General features: G+C 40.7%; 1 protein-coding gene across 1 annotated transcript in view; it reads right to left on the reverse strand.

Annotated features, from left to right (window-relative positions):
* Nucleotides 1-770: 770 nt before the first annotated feature.
* The window catches only part of LOC104966404 (spectrin beta chain, non-erythrocytic 2-like), a 31,785-nt gene continuing 12,632 nt past the window's right edge, over nucleotides 771-19,923 (reverse strand). Inside the window, exons 2-6 of the mRNA XM_010795590.1 lie at nucleotides 16,826-17,013; nucleotides 1,820-1,971; nucleotides 1,377-1,550; nucleotides 1,014-1,105; nucleotides 771-897 (exon numbers count right to left, since the gene is read on the reverse strand). Coding sequence (XP_010793892.1) covers nucleotides 771-897; nucleotides 1,014-1,105; nucleotides 1,377-1,550; nucleotides 1,820-1,971; nucleotides 16,826-16,982 — 702 coding nt within the window. The 5' untranslated portion in view covers nucleotides 16,983-17,013. The remainder of the gene's footprint in view (nucleotides 898-1,013; nucleotides 1,106-1,376; nucleotides 1,551-1,819; nucleotides 1,972-16,825; nucleotides 17,014-19,923) is intronic.

Here is a 19,923-nt window from a genome sequence, read left to right on the forward strand (position 1 = left end):
GTGGGTCCACATTTACGATATTACGCCATATCGGACGCAAATCTGGATCAGCTCCGTTGTAGCCCCGTTTTTAGAGATTTGGGTACGGAGGAAAAGAGAGGGTTTTATTTTCTGATGCTGCGTGAGTTCCCCGACACACCGGGGACACATATTTATGTATAAAAGACATCAAAAAGTACATTTTGCATGATAGGTCCCCTTTTTCTAACTTTCAGTTACTTTAACAATGTAAGGGAAAAAACTCTTTGCATATTGTAAATGTTTGCTTTGTTGCCTCTTCTGTAGTTTGCAAAGAAACCTGATCATGTAAATGGCAGCGTCAAGATTTAAATGAAGAGCTCATGGTTCAGTAACTCTAAACATTCATTATGGTTCAAGTATCACCTCAGACATTCAATGTATTGAACAGCAGGGTGTGCAAGTGAGTAATCAAACATGGCTCCTTTTTGGAAATAAGTGGGTTATTATTTCTGTGATCTAGGTCATCTTACACCCTATTTTATCTTCAGCCTTTAAGCCATACTGCAGACGTATTGAAGGATGGGAGGAGTACGAGGAGACCTAAATGGAAAAGGGGATAAAAACACCTCTGAGAAGTGTGATGTTTCTGCGACAGGTGCATTAGGCTAGGTGAGATAAAAGATTGGGGGGGGGAGATACCGGACACCTTTTTGATTTCCAGGATGAGTATCTGAAATCCACACTTTAAACAAAGGACCTGTTGTTATTAATTATATATAATATAAGTGTGTGCCTAACGGGGGCCAGTTTTACTGTAGGAGCCGATAACATTGAGTACAGGAAGAAGTCAATGACCTGTGTTTGTGCACGATGGCACTGAACGCCAGACCGTCTCTCCAGCTGGTTGTGAAGTTGTGGATGTTGACATTGGGGTATCTGCAGAGGCCAGAGCAGAAGTCATCAATCATTAACTCAACACAGCACAAGTAAAGCATAAATGGTAAAATATGGTAAAATATGTGTAATTGAGTCCTTTCTCTCCCTCTTCTCACCCAGCAGTTTTCATTTGGCACCAAAGCAGCAGGGCTTCTTTAGCTGACTTTCTCTCCTTGTTGTCCCCCGTCTCCACACAGATGTCCTGGATCTGTGAGCAGAGCAGAACTCGCAATATTATAACAGTAATTTATTTTCTGTTAGTATATTATAAAAACGTTCAGAAAAGGGGCCAGAAATTGACAGGCAATGACTGTGAGTTCATGAAAAGCATGAATACTGTTTTAACCTTTTAAACATTTTGTGAGTTTGCCTAAGGATGGGCTTCATGCAGAGACATGATGTCCCGAAGGCTAAATTCGCTCTTTGAAAGAGGTAAAGCAATCTGGCACGCGCTCCACTTAATATGCTTTATATGTTACCTGGAAGCGAAGGATGATTGTCCAGATGAGACCCAGCGTGAGACGGTGATTACCATCCACAATGTCATGTGAGCCCATGTTTTCTAGATGGACTTTTTGCTCCTTGAGAAACTGCAGGGCTTTATCAACATTCTCCAGGCAGTGGATACGCATGCGGCCCTTTGTGGGCTTTGGCTGTGGGGAGCAGAAGAAAAACAAAGAAGACAAAAGTTAGAAATATAGACGAAAAGGGAATACAAACATACATTAGGACATCAGCAATTTCAAAAGAGAAGAACAAGTAGAAACAGGGGGAGAAGTAAATCACACAAAAAGAAAGAAGAACTGGAGCGCATGATTTCTCCTTCCTCGTGGTGCTGTCTGAGGGTCATGGCCCCTCAGGGCTTGGGTCAGGGTTAGGACAGAGGGGGGGGGGGGTTTCTGTGTGTCTGTGAGATACTGACCAGCTGTTCTCCAGAGAGCACTTCCAGAAGGCGGATGAGCATGCGGCCATCGCGGAGGTCGGTGTACAAGTCCCCGATGCGACTGGTCACCCGGCCCAAGTGAGAGTTTACCCATTTGGTGAAGGTCTTCTTCTGCACTGCTTCACGCTCATCTGCAAAGGAAACAACAGGGAGTGAGAAATGCTGAAGTTACATCACTGATAACTGAGACGCCACTGGCTTGAGTATCATTAGAAATAAATATTAACAAGGATTACATTTTGCTTTAAACAAACACCAACACAGTCAATAACCAAGACCAAGGACTTCAGCCTGTGTCGTGACTAGTTCATTTTACAGATAAGCTGTACCATTAAGGGATCACTGCATTGACAGCTTAGTGAGAGGTTTTCACTCCTTAGACCAATGTTTACTGATGGCTCTGCTCATGTGTGCTTTGCTAATTACCCTGACTATGTGCATTGAGATAATCAAAGTGACAATGCTAAATTGTCCAAAAAGGCAATTATATGAGTGGTTTCTTTATTGGGGCCGGACTTAAAAAAAGAACCACAATATATTAATCTTTAACAGCAGCTCAGACATATGGGCCAGGGGAGTAAGAAGCTAATCCTGCTCTGCTACCTAACAAGGTGACCTCCTTTCTAGGACACAAGGTCTTTCTGCCGTTTGAAAACACTATTCTAGCATATATATATATATATATATATATAACAAGCCCATGAAGAAAAAAAAAAAGGAAGTAAATAGTAAATAGATCAGAGGAACGGCTCTGGAATAATTAGGTAAACCAAACAAAGCCTACAACAAAACAGGCAAAATAGCAAACCCTTCATATTTTCATTTATATTACTTCACAAACCAAACCTAAAATAGCCAAACGTTGAGTAAAGCTGTATTTTAAGTGTTCATTGTATATAGCTTTATGATAAGGATGTCTTTGATAGTGCAACACACCACACCTTCTTTACACTTCAAAGCAGCTTAGTGTAACAACATAAACCTGACATCTACATCTTATGTAATACCTATGGTGGTTAAGAACAACAGAAGGTACAAATGCAATTGATGTTGCAGAAAGAAGCATTGAGGGGTAAGGTATCTGGAAAAGATGTATTCATATAAATGTCATCATTATTCAACTATGTAGTAACTACCTTAGTGCTACAGTAGTTACTGTTTAAAGGCCACACTATTCAAAGCTGAGATTTTCAACCCAGAGGCAAGGTGCAAGTATCTTGGCAGTTCATGTAACAGAAGGAGAATGTGAAGGTCAGCCATTTTAACATTGCGATCTTAAAAAGAGATTCATGAGATTAAATTACAAGGTTGCTGTATTATGACAGTTCTATTAGAGAAACTATAAAAATCATTCGGATGCTCACAAATCTCTTGTGGAAATTGAGTACAAGAAGTATCAAAAGTGGCTTAAGAAGTATAACAAGGTTATCACGGTGTTCATATATTTAAGTCACTCCAAAAAAGTGCAAGCAATGTGAAAGACCTAAAGAAAGCATGTTGTGCAAATAACCACTCAACCAAGCCAACTGTCAGATTTTGAAATGTCATGCAAGCCTTCAAGGGCGAAATAACGATGAACCTGTTGCAAGCTAAAGGTACCCCCCCTGTTTCTATACCGTACGAGAGTTTGAAATAAGTAATTCAGATAGCTCCTAGTAATGATTAAACAGCAAATGTGTCGGGACTGTCGGGTTTATATTATTCAAATACTTAATCCCATACAGCCATGACCTCTGTATTTGACCTTTGATTTAGGAACCAGAGTATAGCAATAACTTAAAATCTAAATAATGAAATAATACCTTGTTTTTATTATGCCCTTTCTTACACCAGACTGCAGAGGAAGCATGATAATTGTGTTATCAAAAGGTAAAGTATCATTTTCGGATTATGCCTCACTCTTTCCTCCCTCACTCATTTCCTGTATGAGAGCTTGGTAACAACTGAGGACACATGCAGATCCTACCACATGTTGAACACACAGCACATGAACTATCCAAATGAGATGGAGAGAGATAACAGTTAACTGGAGCAATAACAGACTTGAGTTGCAAATTTAAAAAATGCACTTCAGGAATGCACAACTACTCCTTCTGCTTTTGTTCTGTTGTGTCTTGTCATGTTTTCCGTGTGGCATAATGGACTGGGGTTACTGCATTTCGTTGTGTTGCATCACGCTTTATGAAAAAGCCCTCCACAAAGTGTTGTCTTGTGTTTCTAAATCTCCACACACGTTTGTATTATATAGTTATACCAATTGAAGGAGCTGTGTGAAGGACTTGGTTATGTCCTCTACATTATATTCCATTTCTACCGATAGCCAATAGATCTTTCTAAATCTAACACAGTGTACCTTTAAGGAAAGTGTTGATTTATGAATGCCGAGCAGGTGTGCCTATGATCATGGCCTACAGGCATATCTGGAAGGTTACAACTGTGGCAGAGACATGTTTTTTTTCTCTGCTATCAGCCCTTTAGTCTGGTGGCAATTGAACTTGTGCTTTTTCATGGTTCACCTAAACTCAAGGATATCGGACACACAAGAAAGTGTTATGGCATCACACTCTAGTATTGCTCAAACAGCCCTGGTACATTAGGTCCTCTACCTACTGTGGGTGTCCTGGTTGTTTTTGGATCATTCCATTTTATCACATTTTTATTTAAACTTTCCAGATTAGGCTCTCCAAAAGCACCACTATAACACATTATTTTATTCTATATTAAAAAAGTACCACTAAGTTATTTGAAGCTGGTTAATGAGCCAGCAGAGGTGGATTACCCTGGCAGGTGAGAGGCAGTGGAGGAGCCTACATTCCTCCTGACACTTGGTCATGTTGTGACAGAGCCCTGCACTGAGGAGGAGGCAGTGGGGCAGGGGTCCTCAAGAAGAAATGCTGCAACACTGCTGGGGCTTCGTTGCTAATTATAAGGCAACTGAACGAGAACAGTAGAGAGACAAGCACTGCGTCTGTCTGTGAGCTGTTTGCTCATTATGGCGAGCAAACACAAACTTGTCATCATTGCGGCTACAGTGGAGAAGGTCAAAAAAACCGGTGCAGCTGTCTTCAAGAACGCTGTGACATTTGTGGATCATGTTTTTTGTAGATATGTCAACTGTAATGTTTTTACATTTTGCTCTTAATGGTTCATTATTTTTGTACTTACCTGTAAGAATGCTTAGCAACAGAAAGCGTGTTTATTGTTAACAGAGAGTACCCTCATGGCTGAAGGTGAGAAAAGAAACTGAGACTATGCTTCCTTTATGTCAGATGTCTAACGTCATGCAAAATACCTGCAGAGCCTGCCAACCTTTCTACACAATTACACAATAGAGGACAAGAGAGAACATTGGGAAAATATGAGCTTTGGAAAGCAAGCCTTGTAATTACCAGTAAGTCTTACTAAATCTGTCATAATCGTAGCTTTTTTGCCAAAAAATCCACAATAATGACTTTTCTACACCAGCTTTGAAACACAACAGTTTCCTTACACACATTCGTTTTGCCAAAGATGGGGGCTACAAGGTGTGATACAATACAAATGTGGACAATCCTTTTATCCAGCTCAGAATATTTATTGGCTTCTCCGAATACTATACGAATTTTCTAAACTATGTTTAATGTGGATTCAAAACTGTAATAAAACGACCTCTTCTCTCTCAGCTCTACCTTCCCTCTGCCTATTTGAGTGTGAGGTGGAAAAACAAGTGTGTGTTTCTCTCCATTGTTTACTAATGGCAGATCTGAACTAGTGGTTAGAGGCATCATTATATGTTTCAAAAGCATATTTGGGCATGTCCAGTCACTTTGAACATGTTTGTCTCTGGCAGTAAGCTTTAAGTATATGCCAAGGTGGGAGGGGAGGGGGAGGGGGAGGGGGGGTTGAAGGTAGTGAGGTTTAGTTCGCTGCTACTCTCCTATTCAACCCTCAACTTTAGCACAGTTGATAAAGATGAATATCTGCAAGTAATCTGAGCAAAAATGCCGCCAGGCTTAATCCTGTCTGGTGATAAAATGAAGACTCCAACAGTGAGTCGCTGAGCCAAGGAACACACATATCTAAAAAGGAAAACAATATATCTGTGCGTCAGAACAACATATGTGTTTGTATAAGGACAAAGAACAAGTCCACATTAGGTGTACGTTTGCATTCTGGTACATATTGAAAAAATGCAAACCCATTTGAACCCTGTCCTGTACATATTGTTTAAATCACTACACAGACTGATTTCTGACATGTCAGACAGTGTGCAACGTCATTGAGACAGAATCTTGTTTGATAGGAAGGGGTTCTGCTAGCACAGTGTTATTTAGTTTAAGACGAGGGCAACTAGACGCCGTCGCCTACCCATATTTGTCAGCGTTTTTCTGGCTACCAGTATGCATAGCACTTATTTACTGATAGCCCCTATACTGCTCAAATGTACAAAATGGTAAAAAATATTAGTAAGTGCCAGCGGTTGGGTTGAGGGTAGGACTAAATACAAAGGCATTTAAATCCCTTAATACATTCATAACAACTCTAATGGTGGTTAATCAACATTAGTTAGGGATTGTTCCAGGTTACACTGTTAACCTGCAGTGTAACAGTGTAAGTGTTTGAATGAAGCTTAGGCACTTCTCATTGAAAAGTGTGCCATGTTGTTTTATGCACAGTAGACAACCCACGACCGTGCCCTGACACCGTCTGTCTATATTAGAGGCAAACATATGCATGAGTGGGGGAGAAGTTCTGACAGAGGGTCAGAGTCTTCGTTGTGATTCACCCTATTAGAGGTCTCCTATGTTGCTCACTGAATCCTTCATCCCTTGGCAGTCTTGCATGACACTGCACTTCGGCTCCCAGTGGCGTTATTTCAGCACAGAGGACAAATAGCGACTCCGTCCATAAATAACTTACCAAGGTAAGCACTTCACAAAGTAGCAACAAATGCACACCGCATATTTTATACACTTTTCAATTCCCTGACCATTTATTCTCAAACACATGGGACTGATGTCTAATGATTATTTTAAGACCACCTAACATGTAAGAAGCTTTCAGAGAAGATATAGAAAATGTGAGCACATGCATAATCATTAACTGCTTCTAATTTCATCTCATTTCAAGTCGTGCCCAGGTGTGACGAAGGTGACTTCGCCACTATGGACTGACGGCTTTGGGCCGGGTAATATTGCACTTTATTAGCGGGATTGCACAGGACAGTTAACATTGGATTGGTATTTGCACATAATGTATTACATAAACAGTATTTATTGAAATGTCGTCTGGATGCTGGTATAAGGGTGACAGCGGTTGAGGGTAATCAGGGTGCAAATAATATGTTGAATGTCTGTGACTGATGATTGTGTGCACCTGGGGCCCTGTGTTGTCTCCTCCCCCCCTCACCTGTGTTTAATTGCTCCCCGTCACCTGTGTCTTGTTAGTGTCTGTGTATTTAAGTGCTGTTTCTTGTTAGAGTGGTAGTGTGTGTGAGATCCTGGTTGCTGCAGGCTGGGCTCACGTGAAAACAGCAGCAGCAGGATTGAGGCTGTGTGTATTGTTTTAATAAATGCCCACCCCGGGTTATAATTTTGGACGTTCTGCCTCTGCCTCCTTGCTTGGTCGGGCCGCTCAACGGTCAGTCTCACACCAGGTCATGCCTTCCTCCTTAGCCGTTCCTGGTTCCCTTTGTAGCCTGGTCGAAATGCCCTTGACTTCATAAACTCTTGACATCCGGTCTCTCACCCAGCCTGAGCTTGTGTAATAAGTGCCTATGGTCACCCCGTCCTCAGAAAGAATGAGCAAACTGCTTCCATCAGTCTGCTTTAATCTGCTTAAAAGACCTTATCTTGGACATTCCCACACAGACAAGATTATAGTTTTATGCCAAAGGGTACAGAGAAAACACTAATCAGTGGGAGTCTGACTTGTCTTGCTTTCAGCTCTGCTCTTACTTGTATTATACATTTGACAATATATATAAAACATGTTCAATATATTTAAATTGCAACAATAGCAAGGTCAACAATTATTTACTTTTTAAATGTTTGCTAAACTGAGTGCAAAACATGCTTTAAATTACAGTTAGCAAAGACTAATTAAAGGATGACTCAAGTGTTCATTATAATGTCAGTGATCAGATAACCACATTGTGGTAGATGTGTATGTATGTCTACAGTAGAAAATACATATTTGGACGATTCAAAAAGTTGCAGAGACATACATTTGATTTGATCAGGGTATACACTAAGGCAAATGTATTAGTTGTGTGTAATTCTGCAATCACTAAGTATCATGAGATTTCTAACGCTTTAGCTGAAACTAAAGCTCAAGAATCCATTCTCCAACCATCAGCCATCAAGTGTTTTGCTGTATGAGATTACAGAGTAAAGCCCAGGCACTCATTAGAGAACGACCTTTTAGTCTGTTATCTGTTTTAATGAACAATTCATCACGTACAGTCGGGAGAAAATACTTTGAAAAAAAGCTTTGTGGTAAGTGGTTACTATTCTGTATTGACACCATTAGGTGGTTTAGCTAAGAGTCAACTACGGTTGTTGTGTGACATAAAATGGATGTCATATGCAAATCAAACAATGAAAAAGAGGTCTACGCCTGTTGTATGTGATTTCTTGTGTTCATAAGCTTGAGTGTATTTGATTGATTGATGTATAAAGAACTTTAGCTATTTCAGAGAGTCCTAATGATCAACCCTCCTGTTTATCTTTGTGTATTATATAATTAAAGGTTACAATATCTACTACTCCTTCAAAGTCAACAGCAGCCTTATAAAAACGGTATAAAGTAAGAAGTCGGATAGGATATCATCTGACATCTGGCTGCATGTCAAATCATTGAGTACAAATATTATTTCCCTCATATTTTACATATCTCTGCAGCAAATGGGAAATGTACCCTCAGTGTATTACTACATATTACATGTCTATAGAATTTAACAAGCCATGCCTGCATATCATTAGAAAAAGTGTGCAAAACAAAGTGAGAACAATGGCACTTAGAGATGCACATGCTTTGACATTTCTCTCCAGAAAAGCGGAAGTGCCCTTCCTTTGCGTATGACTTTGAAAGTAGGCCTGTGGTAAAACCGACGCGTTGCCACATGTGGCATGAGTTATTTTTACACATTTAACAGTTTGCGGTCACTAGTATAGAAAGACACTGTTTGGCCTAACTTTGTTCTTAAAATGACAAAACAGACAGGAGGAATCTGATAGATACCTCTCTTAAAGATAGGTCATCTTTTTTTTCTATATTGGCAGTGAAGGTACTGAACCCTTCAGGTCATGCTCCGCTGTGCCATCTGCAGCTGTGGCTGATAATGGGAGAGATAGGGGAGGAGGGGACGGGCCAAGGCCAATCCCATGAGAAACGAGACAGAAACGGACACCTCACAGCCATAACATCTGGACACAGAAAGTGTGTGAAATGTCAACAGGACAATAAATGTCCTAAAGCCCCCAAAACAGCACTATCCAGTTACCCTTCCAAGAAGGAAACTGTCAATATTGGTAAAACTGTACAAACAAAAAAGGCATTTTGTGTATGTGTGTGTCTTTGTACTGTACGTACGTATAGTGAACCCTCACCAGGGTAATGTGACTCTGAGTTACAGCTGGAGGCCACCAGAGTCAGAGCTTTCACTAGGAGTGTTAGAAATATTAAGTTACAACATTCAATTCATAGTAGGCCACTGGACCTTGAAACCTTACCCAAATTCGACATTGATCCCTTTCAATGTCAATTCAAATTCTTTAATAAAGTATAAAAACAAAAACATTCCTGATCTAGACAGCAGAGCATTCAATGAGAAAGAATAAAAAAAGCTAGCATCACTTCTTAGTTGTGACTTTAGAGACTAAGATTTCAGATGGACATGAAGGAAAGAAGGACTATTGACTTTGACATTTCTGAATGAGTCAAAGTGTGCTCTATTTGAATAAAGAATACTGCTTATGCCTGCCGACTGACGCAAACAAATTAGAGTCTTGACTCAGAGGGTGCGGGTATCGAGGACGGTGACCCTTTAGTCTAACATAACCCACTCTATTTATTTATTAACCAGGACATCAAACAAAACTGATAATGTATTTATCTTGGCACCAACATCAATAACCAGAATTATTTGGAAGTATTAGGCAATAGGAAGGAGTTTTTTTTAACTCACGAGGCACCATAAGATTACATAATAGTGTGGATAGTGTGATTTGGGAAACTATAGAGCCAAGGTTTTGAAAAATATGTTTCGTCTCTTTATATTATTCTAAGGGTTAAACTATGACGTTATTATGGGTTGAAAAAAACAGAGGCTATAAAAAAACTAAAAGCAAATGTCGCTCCATCTGTCAATAAAGACTGTTTGAATCTCCCAGAGATGAAAGTTTTTCCTCCTCTCAGTTCAATATAACCATGTGCCTCAGTGTTCCATTAAACCTGTCTCCCTTAGCCTTAGTTATTTAGTTACCTATCATTCACCACTGAGTCAGACAATGCTAGTTTGTTCAGTGCATTCATTAATGGTAGAAGTCTGTAAAATAATTAGTCCATAATATGTTTCGTTCCAGGTACGAAACATAAATGAGATATGTTATTTTTTTATATTTTCTCCTCAAGTCCCTCTGTTAAGATGTTAGAATGGAAATCAATTGTATGTTTGAGAAGTTGGTAACCGCTGACCTTACAGCTTGTAAGTGGAAAAATATTTAAACTGAAAGTAAGTAATGTATGGTTTGGTGTACAAAATAATTTTGTGAATGCTTTGTTGTGTGAATGGGACAACAAACATGCATTTTCTGTAGCATCAGCATAAATCATGGTTTAACATAGTGAGGCAGAGAGGGAGTGACACACAGAATGAGCCTCAAGGGTAGTCAAACTAGAAATACAAGTGGGTGTTGCCAGAATGTGTTTGTGTCTGTCTGAGTATGTGCGCGTGAGTATATTTACAGCAAACTCCATCCAGAACATAACCGTGCAGAGATGAAACACAAAGTATGTAATCACTCATCGAAAATTCCCCATCTTTAAGATAGTATTCATAAATACAGTTTTGTTTTTGAATGAACCTCATTTCATCATATTCTTGTTGGAGGGAAGTGGGAATATCTCTTGTCAGCGTAAATTTAGTGACTGATCTCTGACCCCCATAATTACACAATGAGTTAAAGATTTTCTTGCCTGACAAGTTGGAAAAGACGTGGAGGTATGTACTCGCAGCTTCTTTGAGTGTGAGGTCGCCCAGCTGAGTGTGACAGTGTTGTGAATCTTGTATTTTCTAAGTAATAAAAGATGGATATTATCTCAAGAGCTTGTCACTGTGAAGGTCTAGACATATTTGTATCCATCACTTCACATTTACTCAGACATATGAATACTGTACATGTCCTTTAGCAGACTAATGCTCTGTGGCAATGAAGATATTAGTGAAATTAGAGGTAAAATAAGAATGTCAAACATGCAGAGAGAATAGACGTGCCCTTCAAGTAAACCCTAAGCTCTCCTTTCCAGACAGCAACCAGGGAGGGACCGGAAACTAGCAAAACACTATGATCTTCATGCACACTAGCACCAACTGGTAGTTTAATAAACTATTGCTCTACACACTCAGCTACCGCTAATACCTTATCTCATGGGCAGAGACCAATGGGTCTAAAGCTCACAGAAACAGGCCACATGGTAATAGAGTCTAACAGATACATGTGTTGATCAAACAAAAACCTTGACCAAGTAAAAAAGTTTTTCTCCATATTGTTTTTCAATTTGAACACCAGCATTTTAGCCAAGAAACTGAGGGGTGAGTTACAAGATTCCCTTACAATCAATGTAAGTTTATGCGGGGTTGCACTTTAGTTACCACATCATTTCCTAAGTCCTATGTTACAACCAGTGGTCTCTGTGATTCCTGTTTGCAGGACCTCACAGGCTTTAGCCAGAGACAGAGCGGTTCATTGTAATAAGATAAGGAAAGGACAGGTGGCCCAGTGATCAGGTGCCAGACTGCCTGCTTTAGAGCTGAGCTGAAGCCTAGTGTTTGTCTGCAACGGCTCTCTTAGATTCTCTCCACAGTAAGCACTACAATAACGCAGAATTGAGAGAGGAGTCTGGTCAACCTCTCACAGGTAATGAATTATGCGAGAAAAATGTGGAGCTATTGCTGGAGACTCATTTACAACCCACAGCACCTGCTGTAGGACTACCACTAGCACTAGCAAAATTGTCAAAATGTAATATATTTCCGATGTTAGCACACAGCAGGATATTTTTAAAGTGTTACACCTTTCAGTCTTGGACAGTCTTAACATTAGCAACTTTTCCATGAGAGACACCAAATATTGGATAAAAAGGTAAATACATTCCCTAATAGTAATTTGAAATTGACAGATCATCATGACTCTTACCTTGCAGTTGTTTAAACCTCCCTTCCAGGATGTTGGAATATTGCACCTGATTTACAAATGCTGCTGCGGACAAGCAGGGCTCTCTGTCCCTGCGTTCATACTCCATGGCCTTTTTCTGAATCTCTCTCCTAAGTATTCCTCTCAGATACAGAGTGAATGGGAGTTCTCCTGCATAGCACAGCAAAAGCGACCTTTCCCACTCCAAAAAATATAAACTCCTTAAGAGGGTTTTCCAGAAAATAAAAGTTTTGTATATCCAAAATGCCTTGGTTTGTCCTCCTGTTTCTGATTCCCTCAATGCTGTGCCTCAAGCACAACTCAAGCTTGAAAATGTTGCCGCCTGTTCTTCTCTTCTTTTACTGTAGGTCCCACCTTGTCCAATGAAAATACAGCAGTGTAACGGTGGAGGGGTTTTTCTAAAGAATCATTTAAAACAAAATGTTCTCTTGTTTCACCTCCTCCTGTGAAGAATTTCAACACACTTGTGGCCTCTAAGCAAAGTAAAAACGTCTGGTTACACTCCCTTGTGGTTCAAGGCTGACTATCCCTTCCCTCCAAACTCTGAACATGCATTTGCTGGAGCAGAGCGCAGCAGAGCAGGCTAACCGGCCGCGGTCGGATAGCTGTGTAAACAAAGCCTGCTGTGCTGTCTGAAAACTGTGTCATTTGCACAAGGTGTGTTTGAGGGAGGAGCACAGAGGAGGAACACAGTGCTGAAGTGGAGAGGGAGGCGGTGTGGAGGTGGACTAAACCATTAGAAGTCTTTGCCCAGTGTAGCTTGAGGCGGATTATGTAACGCCACCTTAATTCCAGAGAGCAGCGGGGTGTGGCCTGCCAAGAAGGTACATCACGAAAGGATCCATCCTCTTATCCTGCTGTCTTGCTATGTGGTTCTCATTTCTATCACTCTCTGACATAAGATTTAATTTGCCTTGTTCTGTTTGCGGGCTCTGCCTGTGATAAGGCGTTAAGACAGGAAGGAAGTTGTTCAGAATATCTCAGCAACACGACAAGCTCCTTCCTGCCTGAACAAGATTTGAAATGATGAACTTGTGTGTCTGTTTGTCAACCAGATGGTTAGGCAGGAGTGGGGGTGGAAGTGAGTCATAAGTCCTGTCTAAAACAATTATAAAACTATAATCAACACATTTGATGTCAAACTAGATTATGGATAACTAACTATTCAAATTAGTAATGGCTTAACTTGGAAGGAATTTTTTTTTCTTATTTAATTTGATTTCCCACTGTCAACTTAAGTGTGTCTTGCATGCAAACACTGGAAGAAAATACACTTTTATATATTTTTGTGGCTGTGCTCCACTCCGCAGGAAATCTGGATCAGGAAATTATTTAAAATCTGTGCAATACACACCAAAAATGATGTCAGAAACTATGCATTAAAAGAGACTTCTAAATATATTTTGAAAGTTGAATAGCTATCCAGTTGAAGGTTTACTCTTCGTTGCTGCTGCTAACGGCCTAAAAAGCGCCACAATAAAAGTTACAAATGCAATAATTGCCTGTGTGTGAAAAAATTACACAACACTGTAAACACTGTGAGGGCTAAGGTCACCACTTTTTTTGCAAAAGTTGGCTTTTGGTCTGGTCAGGGGTAAAAATGTGTGTTTTTTTATTATCTGTGCTTGTCCTGATGAGCCGGCAGCATCTGGATGGATCTCATTAAAGGACCAAATGCCCCCGGCCTTCTGCGCCTGGGTGTTTATGGAGGGGGGACTGGACTAATGAGATCCAAAGCGAAAACACTTCCTTCTGGGGATCACAAGCAGTGGTCGCATGCAGTGAGAAATGAGAAGCAGAGACATGGTAAACTGGAAATGGCCGTTTAGGATCCCATTGGGCATATTTCAAACACACAATCCCAATTACCACGAGACGCAGATGTGATGGCAGGTTTGCGTGTCTGGCAAAAGCATCTGAAAATATTATGTTCAGACCTATCTATACAACTCATCAGTCATGTGGATAAACTATTAAATAAACACTCTGGATAATATTAATAGTTATTTTCTTAATCTTGTAAAATATGACAACAAACATTGAGAACGTCTGCCAAATGGAGATGTGGGAGCAGCTCATGCATTGAGCAAACTGGATTTAATGATAATTAATGATGTTCTGGTGTGGTGAATGAACGCAGATGAGGAACAGGGAAGGATAGAAGCTGCAGGGGAGTCGGCAGAGATCTATTGCTGAGCATGTACATTTTATCCATCCAACAGCTTAACCCCTGGAGGGACACGGGGGAGGGGGGAAGGTTGGACCATACTCAACTAAATATCTGATCTGAAGGGGGATCCCCCTGGAGCTAGAAGGCTTGATTTCTTAGGATGAAGTCCTACAAAATGTATAAAAAATGTGGCCCAATGTGAGACAGTGAATAGAAGTGTTCATCTATTATTCATGCTTCTGTGTAGTTTTTCTTCATTATGTATGCATCGTATATAAGCATAGTCTGTGTATTAGAACTGGTTGGATTCCAGATTCATGATAATGATGTGGATATGTAATGAAGAATAGTGTTGCAAAAGGAACATGGATGCTTTCAAAGTACTCTTGCTCTGCTAACTGTGTAAGCTTTCACAAGTAAGTACAAGCTAGGCGTTGCTTAACAAAATGCAAATGTTCACCGCTTGCTCTGCTACCACACACAGTATAGGAGAGTAGATAGGTGGTTATTTATGCAAATTACAATTATCTTTAAACACAGGAGAAGCTTTCTACTGTGAAACGAGCTTCAGCTGCTGCTGTCACACCAGGAGTCAAATTAATCTAACAGACTGTCATTTCACAGAGGGAATATTTGTGAGATTCTGTGAGAGATTGAAGCACAAGTAGGCAGCAGCTTACAGACTGCTGAAGGGCTTGACATTTGTGAGAAGTTGTTTAAGGTAGGCAGGAGTTATGCCCGGGGGACAAAGCTGCTGCGGCATGTCAGAGAATGTGCACTTCAAGTCCACACTTGTCAAACGGAGATGTATCACAGGTATTCGCGCGCGCGCGTGCGCACACACACACACACACACACACACACACACACACACACACACACACACACACACACACACACACACACACACACACACACACACACACACACACACACACACACAGTCTACTCTGGTCACACTGGTACAATCAGTATTAGAGCCGTCTGTTGCTTTCCATAATTATATGGTAGCAAGATACAGTAAATCATTAAATACAGTACAAAAAACCAACCAGGCAACACTCAAGTGTGTTACCTGTTGGCATGAGGGAATCAGTGAGGTCGTATTTGTAAGTAAAGTTAGATAAACCTAACTTTTCTTACAGCCAAACTCCAAAACTAACAGAGGATGTGGTTTTTCGGGGTGTGTATGTGTTTGTGCGCGTGTGCGAGTGTGCGTGTGTGTGTGTGTGTGTGTGTGTGTGTGTGTGTGTGTGTGTGTGTGTGTGTGTGTGTGTGTGTCTGCCTGTTGCTCCCCTCTGCTGGGGTCTGTATGATACTGCAACTTGTTTTGACTATTAATAGAGATTGTATCTGTAACATGTGAAACTAGGAAGGTGAACTGTGGTTAGATACACACAAATGCAGACTCATGGAGCCATCAGGAGTTTCATCTGGGTCAAACCAGTGGGAGCCTCCAATAGGATAGGCTGCACGAGATAACAGACTAAAATATGGAACATTGTAGATCTTGCATTTATCTTTAATTGTGGATTTTAAAGAGACCTATTATAGCCCTAAAGTCTATTCTCATCACCTTATTCCCTCACAGCGTATTGCTCTGTGGTGAATTGACTATCCAGCTGCTTGGCTTTGTCCTCCTTTTGGAACTATTTCTGTCTTGCCCTACAAAGACATAATTGTGCCTTTTGGGACAGAGAATAATAGAGTTGGGTCCTCAGTCTACAAAGCCTTATTAGATCTGTGCACATAACAGTTAGTTTGTAATTATTGCAAATGTTATATTTTTTCTTAAGCCCTTGTTGCATATTTGAAAGTTTAACTTTAAAAAAGCATACTGGCCTAAATATAAAACATTGTACAATTTAAAAGATTTCTAAAAATAAGGGTCTATCCTTCAAGTCATCATCCTATAACGTAGAATTATGATGATTCATTTGTATGGTCTAATAGTAATATTCATTTGTTAAAAAATAATCACTGCATTTTGTTTAAATGTTTCTTTGCATTTGATATTGTACTTGCCTTTTGGTGGTAGCATTTGAAATGTCATTACAACATTCACATCATTCTGATTGGCTCATTAAGATTTAATAGAGCATGCAATGCAATTTGTCCATCAGTCATAGTTCGATAATACATTTCATTTGCTACTTTAATTTTTCAGCTCATGGCAACTTTGCAGGAGAGACTGTTATTCATAACTCAAATGATGAAATAAAATCAATTTTCAAACATAATTTGATAAGGATAACTTCTGTCATTTATGTCGTACAATGTTCACAACTGTGACAAATGCCCCAAAACAGAACTTGTCAATCATCCTCACACACCTACACACAGAGGTGCATGTTGACACCTTGCAACGTCTACGTTAGTCGGGCCTGAAGTGTAGCATACCTGCGAGAGCCTTGATGCGTGAGCGCTCGAAGAGTCGTGCTGAACTGTTCTCATTATCCCAGTCAGTCTCTGCTGCCAGGTCCCAGCGGTTGTTGATGTCATTGTACTGCTGCTGGATCTCCAAGCTGTCAAAATCCGTCGGCGAGATGGTGCTCATGGTGTCCAGGCTGGAGGAAAACACATTCAACCTACAATTCAGACACAGAGACACAAACGCATCCAAGGTCAGTGCATACAGAGATGAGTGGACATTGTGTGAGATGAGAAGTTTCTGAGAATCTATTTCTATTTCATCCAAGGATAGATGAAGCAATGAAACATATATCACCCACACTCTGCTCAAAGCTTCACAGCTGCACTCAAGTTGTATGTGCTCAAATGAGAGTCATATGCAAATAACAGCTTAGACACGGCAACTGCCAGTGTGTCTTTGAGATAAGTTCAGCAGCTGTCATGAAGTTTTTCAGTAAACCAACCAATAATTGAATATATCAGCTCCTGTAAGCTAAGGTAAAATCCCCAGACAATAGCTTGCCATAATATGGATATTATGCAAAGGTATCATCCAGCTGTGCTTTGGTTCACATGATGTACTGCTTGTGGCATAGATGTTCATCAATGTGCACGGCACATGTTGGATAAATAGTGTAGACTAGAGTATAATACTCTCAGATTCTTGCACTTTAATTTTCAGTCCTTGTCCTTGTACTCACTGCTAGCCATGCACGACCCTCCTATCCTGCTGTTTGTACTTACTCAGCATCAGGATTTAATAACAGGACCCTCATATGGCAACAATCGATATTTCCTAAACACGGAGGTCAGTCCCACCCCTTTTTCTCCTACGGCCTGAGTCTCTGTATTATGATGACATATACAATGCATCCCGTCCTTATTGTGTCCTCATAAAATGTCCTCAAAAGACACCCAATGGGTGGTCTACATTAAGATTAAACCCCCCATTAGTGACATCCATTAAATGTACTGGAGCCATTTGTTTAAGAGCATTGAGAGGGATTAATAGACTATGTTGCATAGTCTGTTTGCTAATACCTGTTAGTTTATCTTTTGTTGTGTCTAGTAGCTTTAGCTGACTTTTATGAGATGATGAGTGAGACAGAGGATGGTGGTAGAAACATCTGGTGTTTTGTGAGGACTGCTAACTAAAAATGCAGGCAAACTACAATTGTCACATTTTCATTATAAACTTTCTTCATCAAGAATGTCAGGTCTAGTTTATTTGTACCACTGATACGTTTCCTTGAGCACCTGATAAAGCGCTTGAAAATAAAAATGTATTATTATTGTTATTATTTTGGTCATTATTTTAGTCTAGTCTAGGTTGGATTATGTTGTACTACAGTCAGAGCCTGAAAGGAAGACAACAACAAACAAGGTACTCTAAGGTGCTGTTTACACGAGAACGCAAACGGTTGTATCCGCAACTTTTCTCTTTTGTATAGAGCGTTCGTTCACACGAGGCCGTAACGGAAACGCAGAAACGGACCCCGCCAGCGATAACGGGTCCCAAGGTGGATAGATCTGCAAACGGAATGCTCTGGGGGGCCAAAAGGGTCAGTGTGTACGCACTATACGATCATTTTCCTGATAACGATGAAGCCATAGCCACACCTCTCCCCAGCTCTGCTGCTCACTGCTGTAGCATGGTCAGTAGCTACTGACCATACTACAGATGTTAGTGCAAAATCTACAGCTCCTCTACCACAACCATCCACAACAAGTGGACATGGAGAATTACATGAACTACATGTTGCTAAATCCACCGCGGGGCATAAACAGAAGGGCAACCATGGCAACCATGCTCGGGGGTCTTCTTTGCTGTTTTTGGTGTATTTTGTGGCGCCACTTACAGGCCCGGCATATGTACTACAGTGTCTCCAGAGCTTTCGAGCGGTCTCGTGCAGATGTACAGCGCCACTTACAGGCCTGGCATATGTACTAGAGTGTTTCCAGCGCTTTCGAGCGGTCTCGTGTGAACGGAATACTTTTTTGATATCGTATTCGGTTCGTTTGCGTTTCGTATGCGTGTAAATGGGGTCTAAGTAGGCCAGCTCTTCAACACATTGCACATTAATTAGGCTCTGTATTCATTCTCTGTCCTCTTCCAGGAGGTGTGATTGAAAGACACGATAACAGCTAAGGACAGAGATTGATCTGGTTGAATGTAGGACTGTTACTAATGTGTCTGCTTGGACTATTCTTGGAACAATCATGTTGTGAAAGTCAATGCAACCACTAAATCAGACCTGGAAATCTATAACGGACAACTGCCAGAACCAATAGGCATCAGTACTGTACACTGCCAGTGTTGGGCCATATACGGTATAATGCCTTTCGTCATTAAATGTAAAAATGCATAATACAGTCAATCACGTAATTGAGCATAGTGTAGAACATGGTAATTTAGATACATTGGGCCAATTGGTTTAGTGCTCAGTATTTATTAACCAGTGATGCTGACATTTTGTGGATAACAAACACTGCTCAATCTGCAATACAGCTATGTGAAAATGAATTCACAGCCTACTACCCTAGACTTACATTTACAAACCATGGCATTATATTCCTCCAACATCACTGATGGCTTTAGTTTTTATAAACGTCAGACCATGTGTGCTACAGCCACATCCTAAAGTGGGATACACCTTGCTATTGTTAAGAGAAGTCAAACAAGTGACAAACATTCAAGCTATAAAAAATAAAACAAAAAGCTTGGCAAATCCTATTAGTGGCAGATTAAGAAGTGGCTGTGAATAGAAACTAAATGCAGGGATTAGAGGAGAAGGCAGAGCAACGCCTCCTCACCACCCCCCAACCGGTCTCCTCCCCACTTACAGGCACCCCCAGGACTCGGGTAATGTCTTGCCCCCCCGGAGTTGGCCTGTGTGTGTGTGTGTGTGACTGTGTGTGTGACTGTTTGTGTGACTGTGTGTGTGTGTGTGTGTGTGTGTGTGTGTGTGTGTGTGTGTGTGTGTGTGTGTGTGTGTGTGTGTGTGTGTGTGTGTGTGTGTGTGTGTGTGTGTGTGTGTGTGTGTGTGTGTGTGTGTGTGTGTGTGTGTGTGTGTGTGTGTGTGTGT

The sequence above is a fragment of the Notothenia coriiceps genome, unplaced genomic scaffold, assembly GCF_000735185.1.
Source record: "Notothenia coriiceps isolate Sejong01 unplaced genomic scaffold, NC01 NC01_scaffold00037246, whole genome shotgun sequence".
NCBI lineage: Eukaryota > Metazoa > Chordata > Actinopteri > Perciformes > Nototheniidae > Notothenia > Notothenia coriiceps.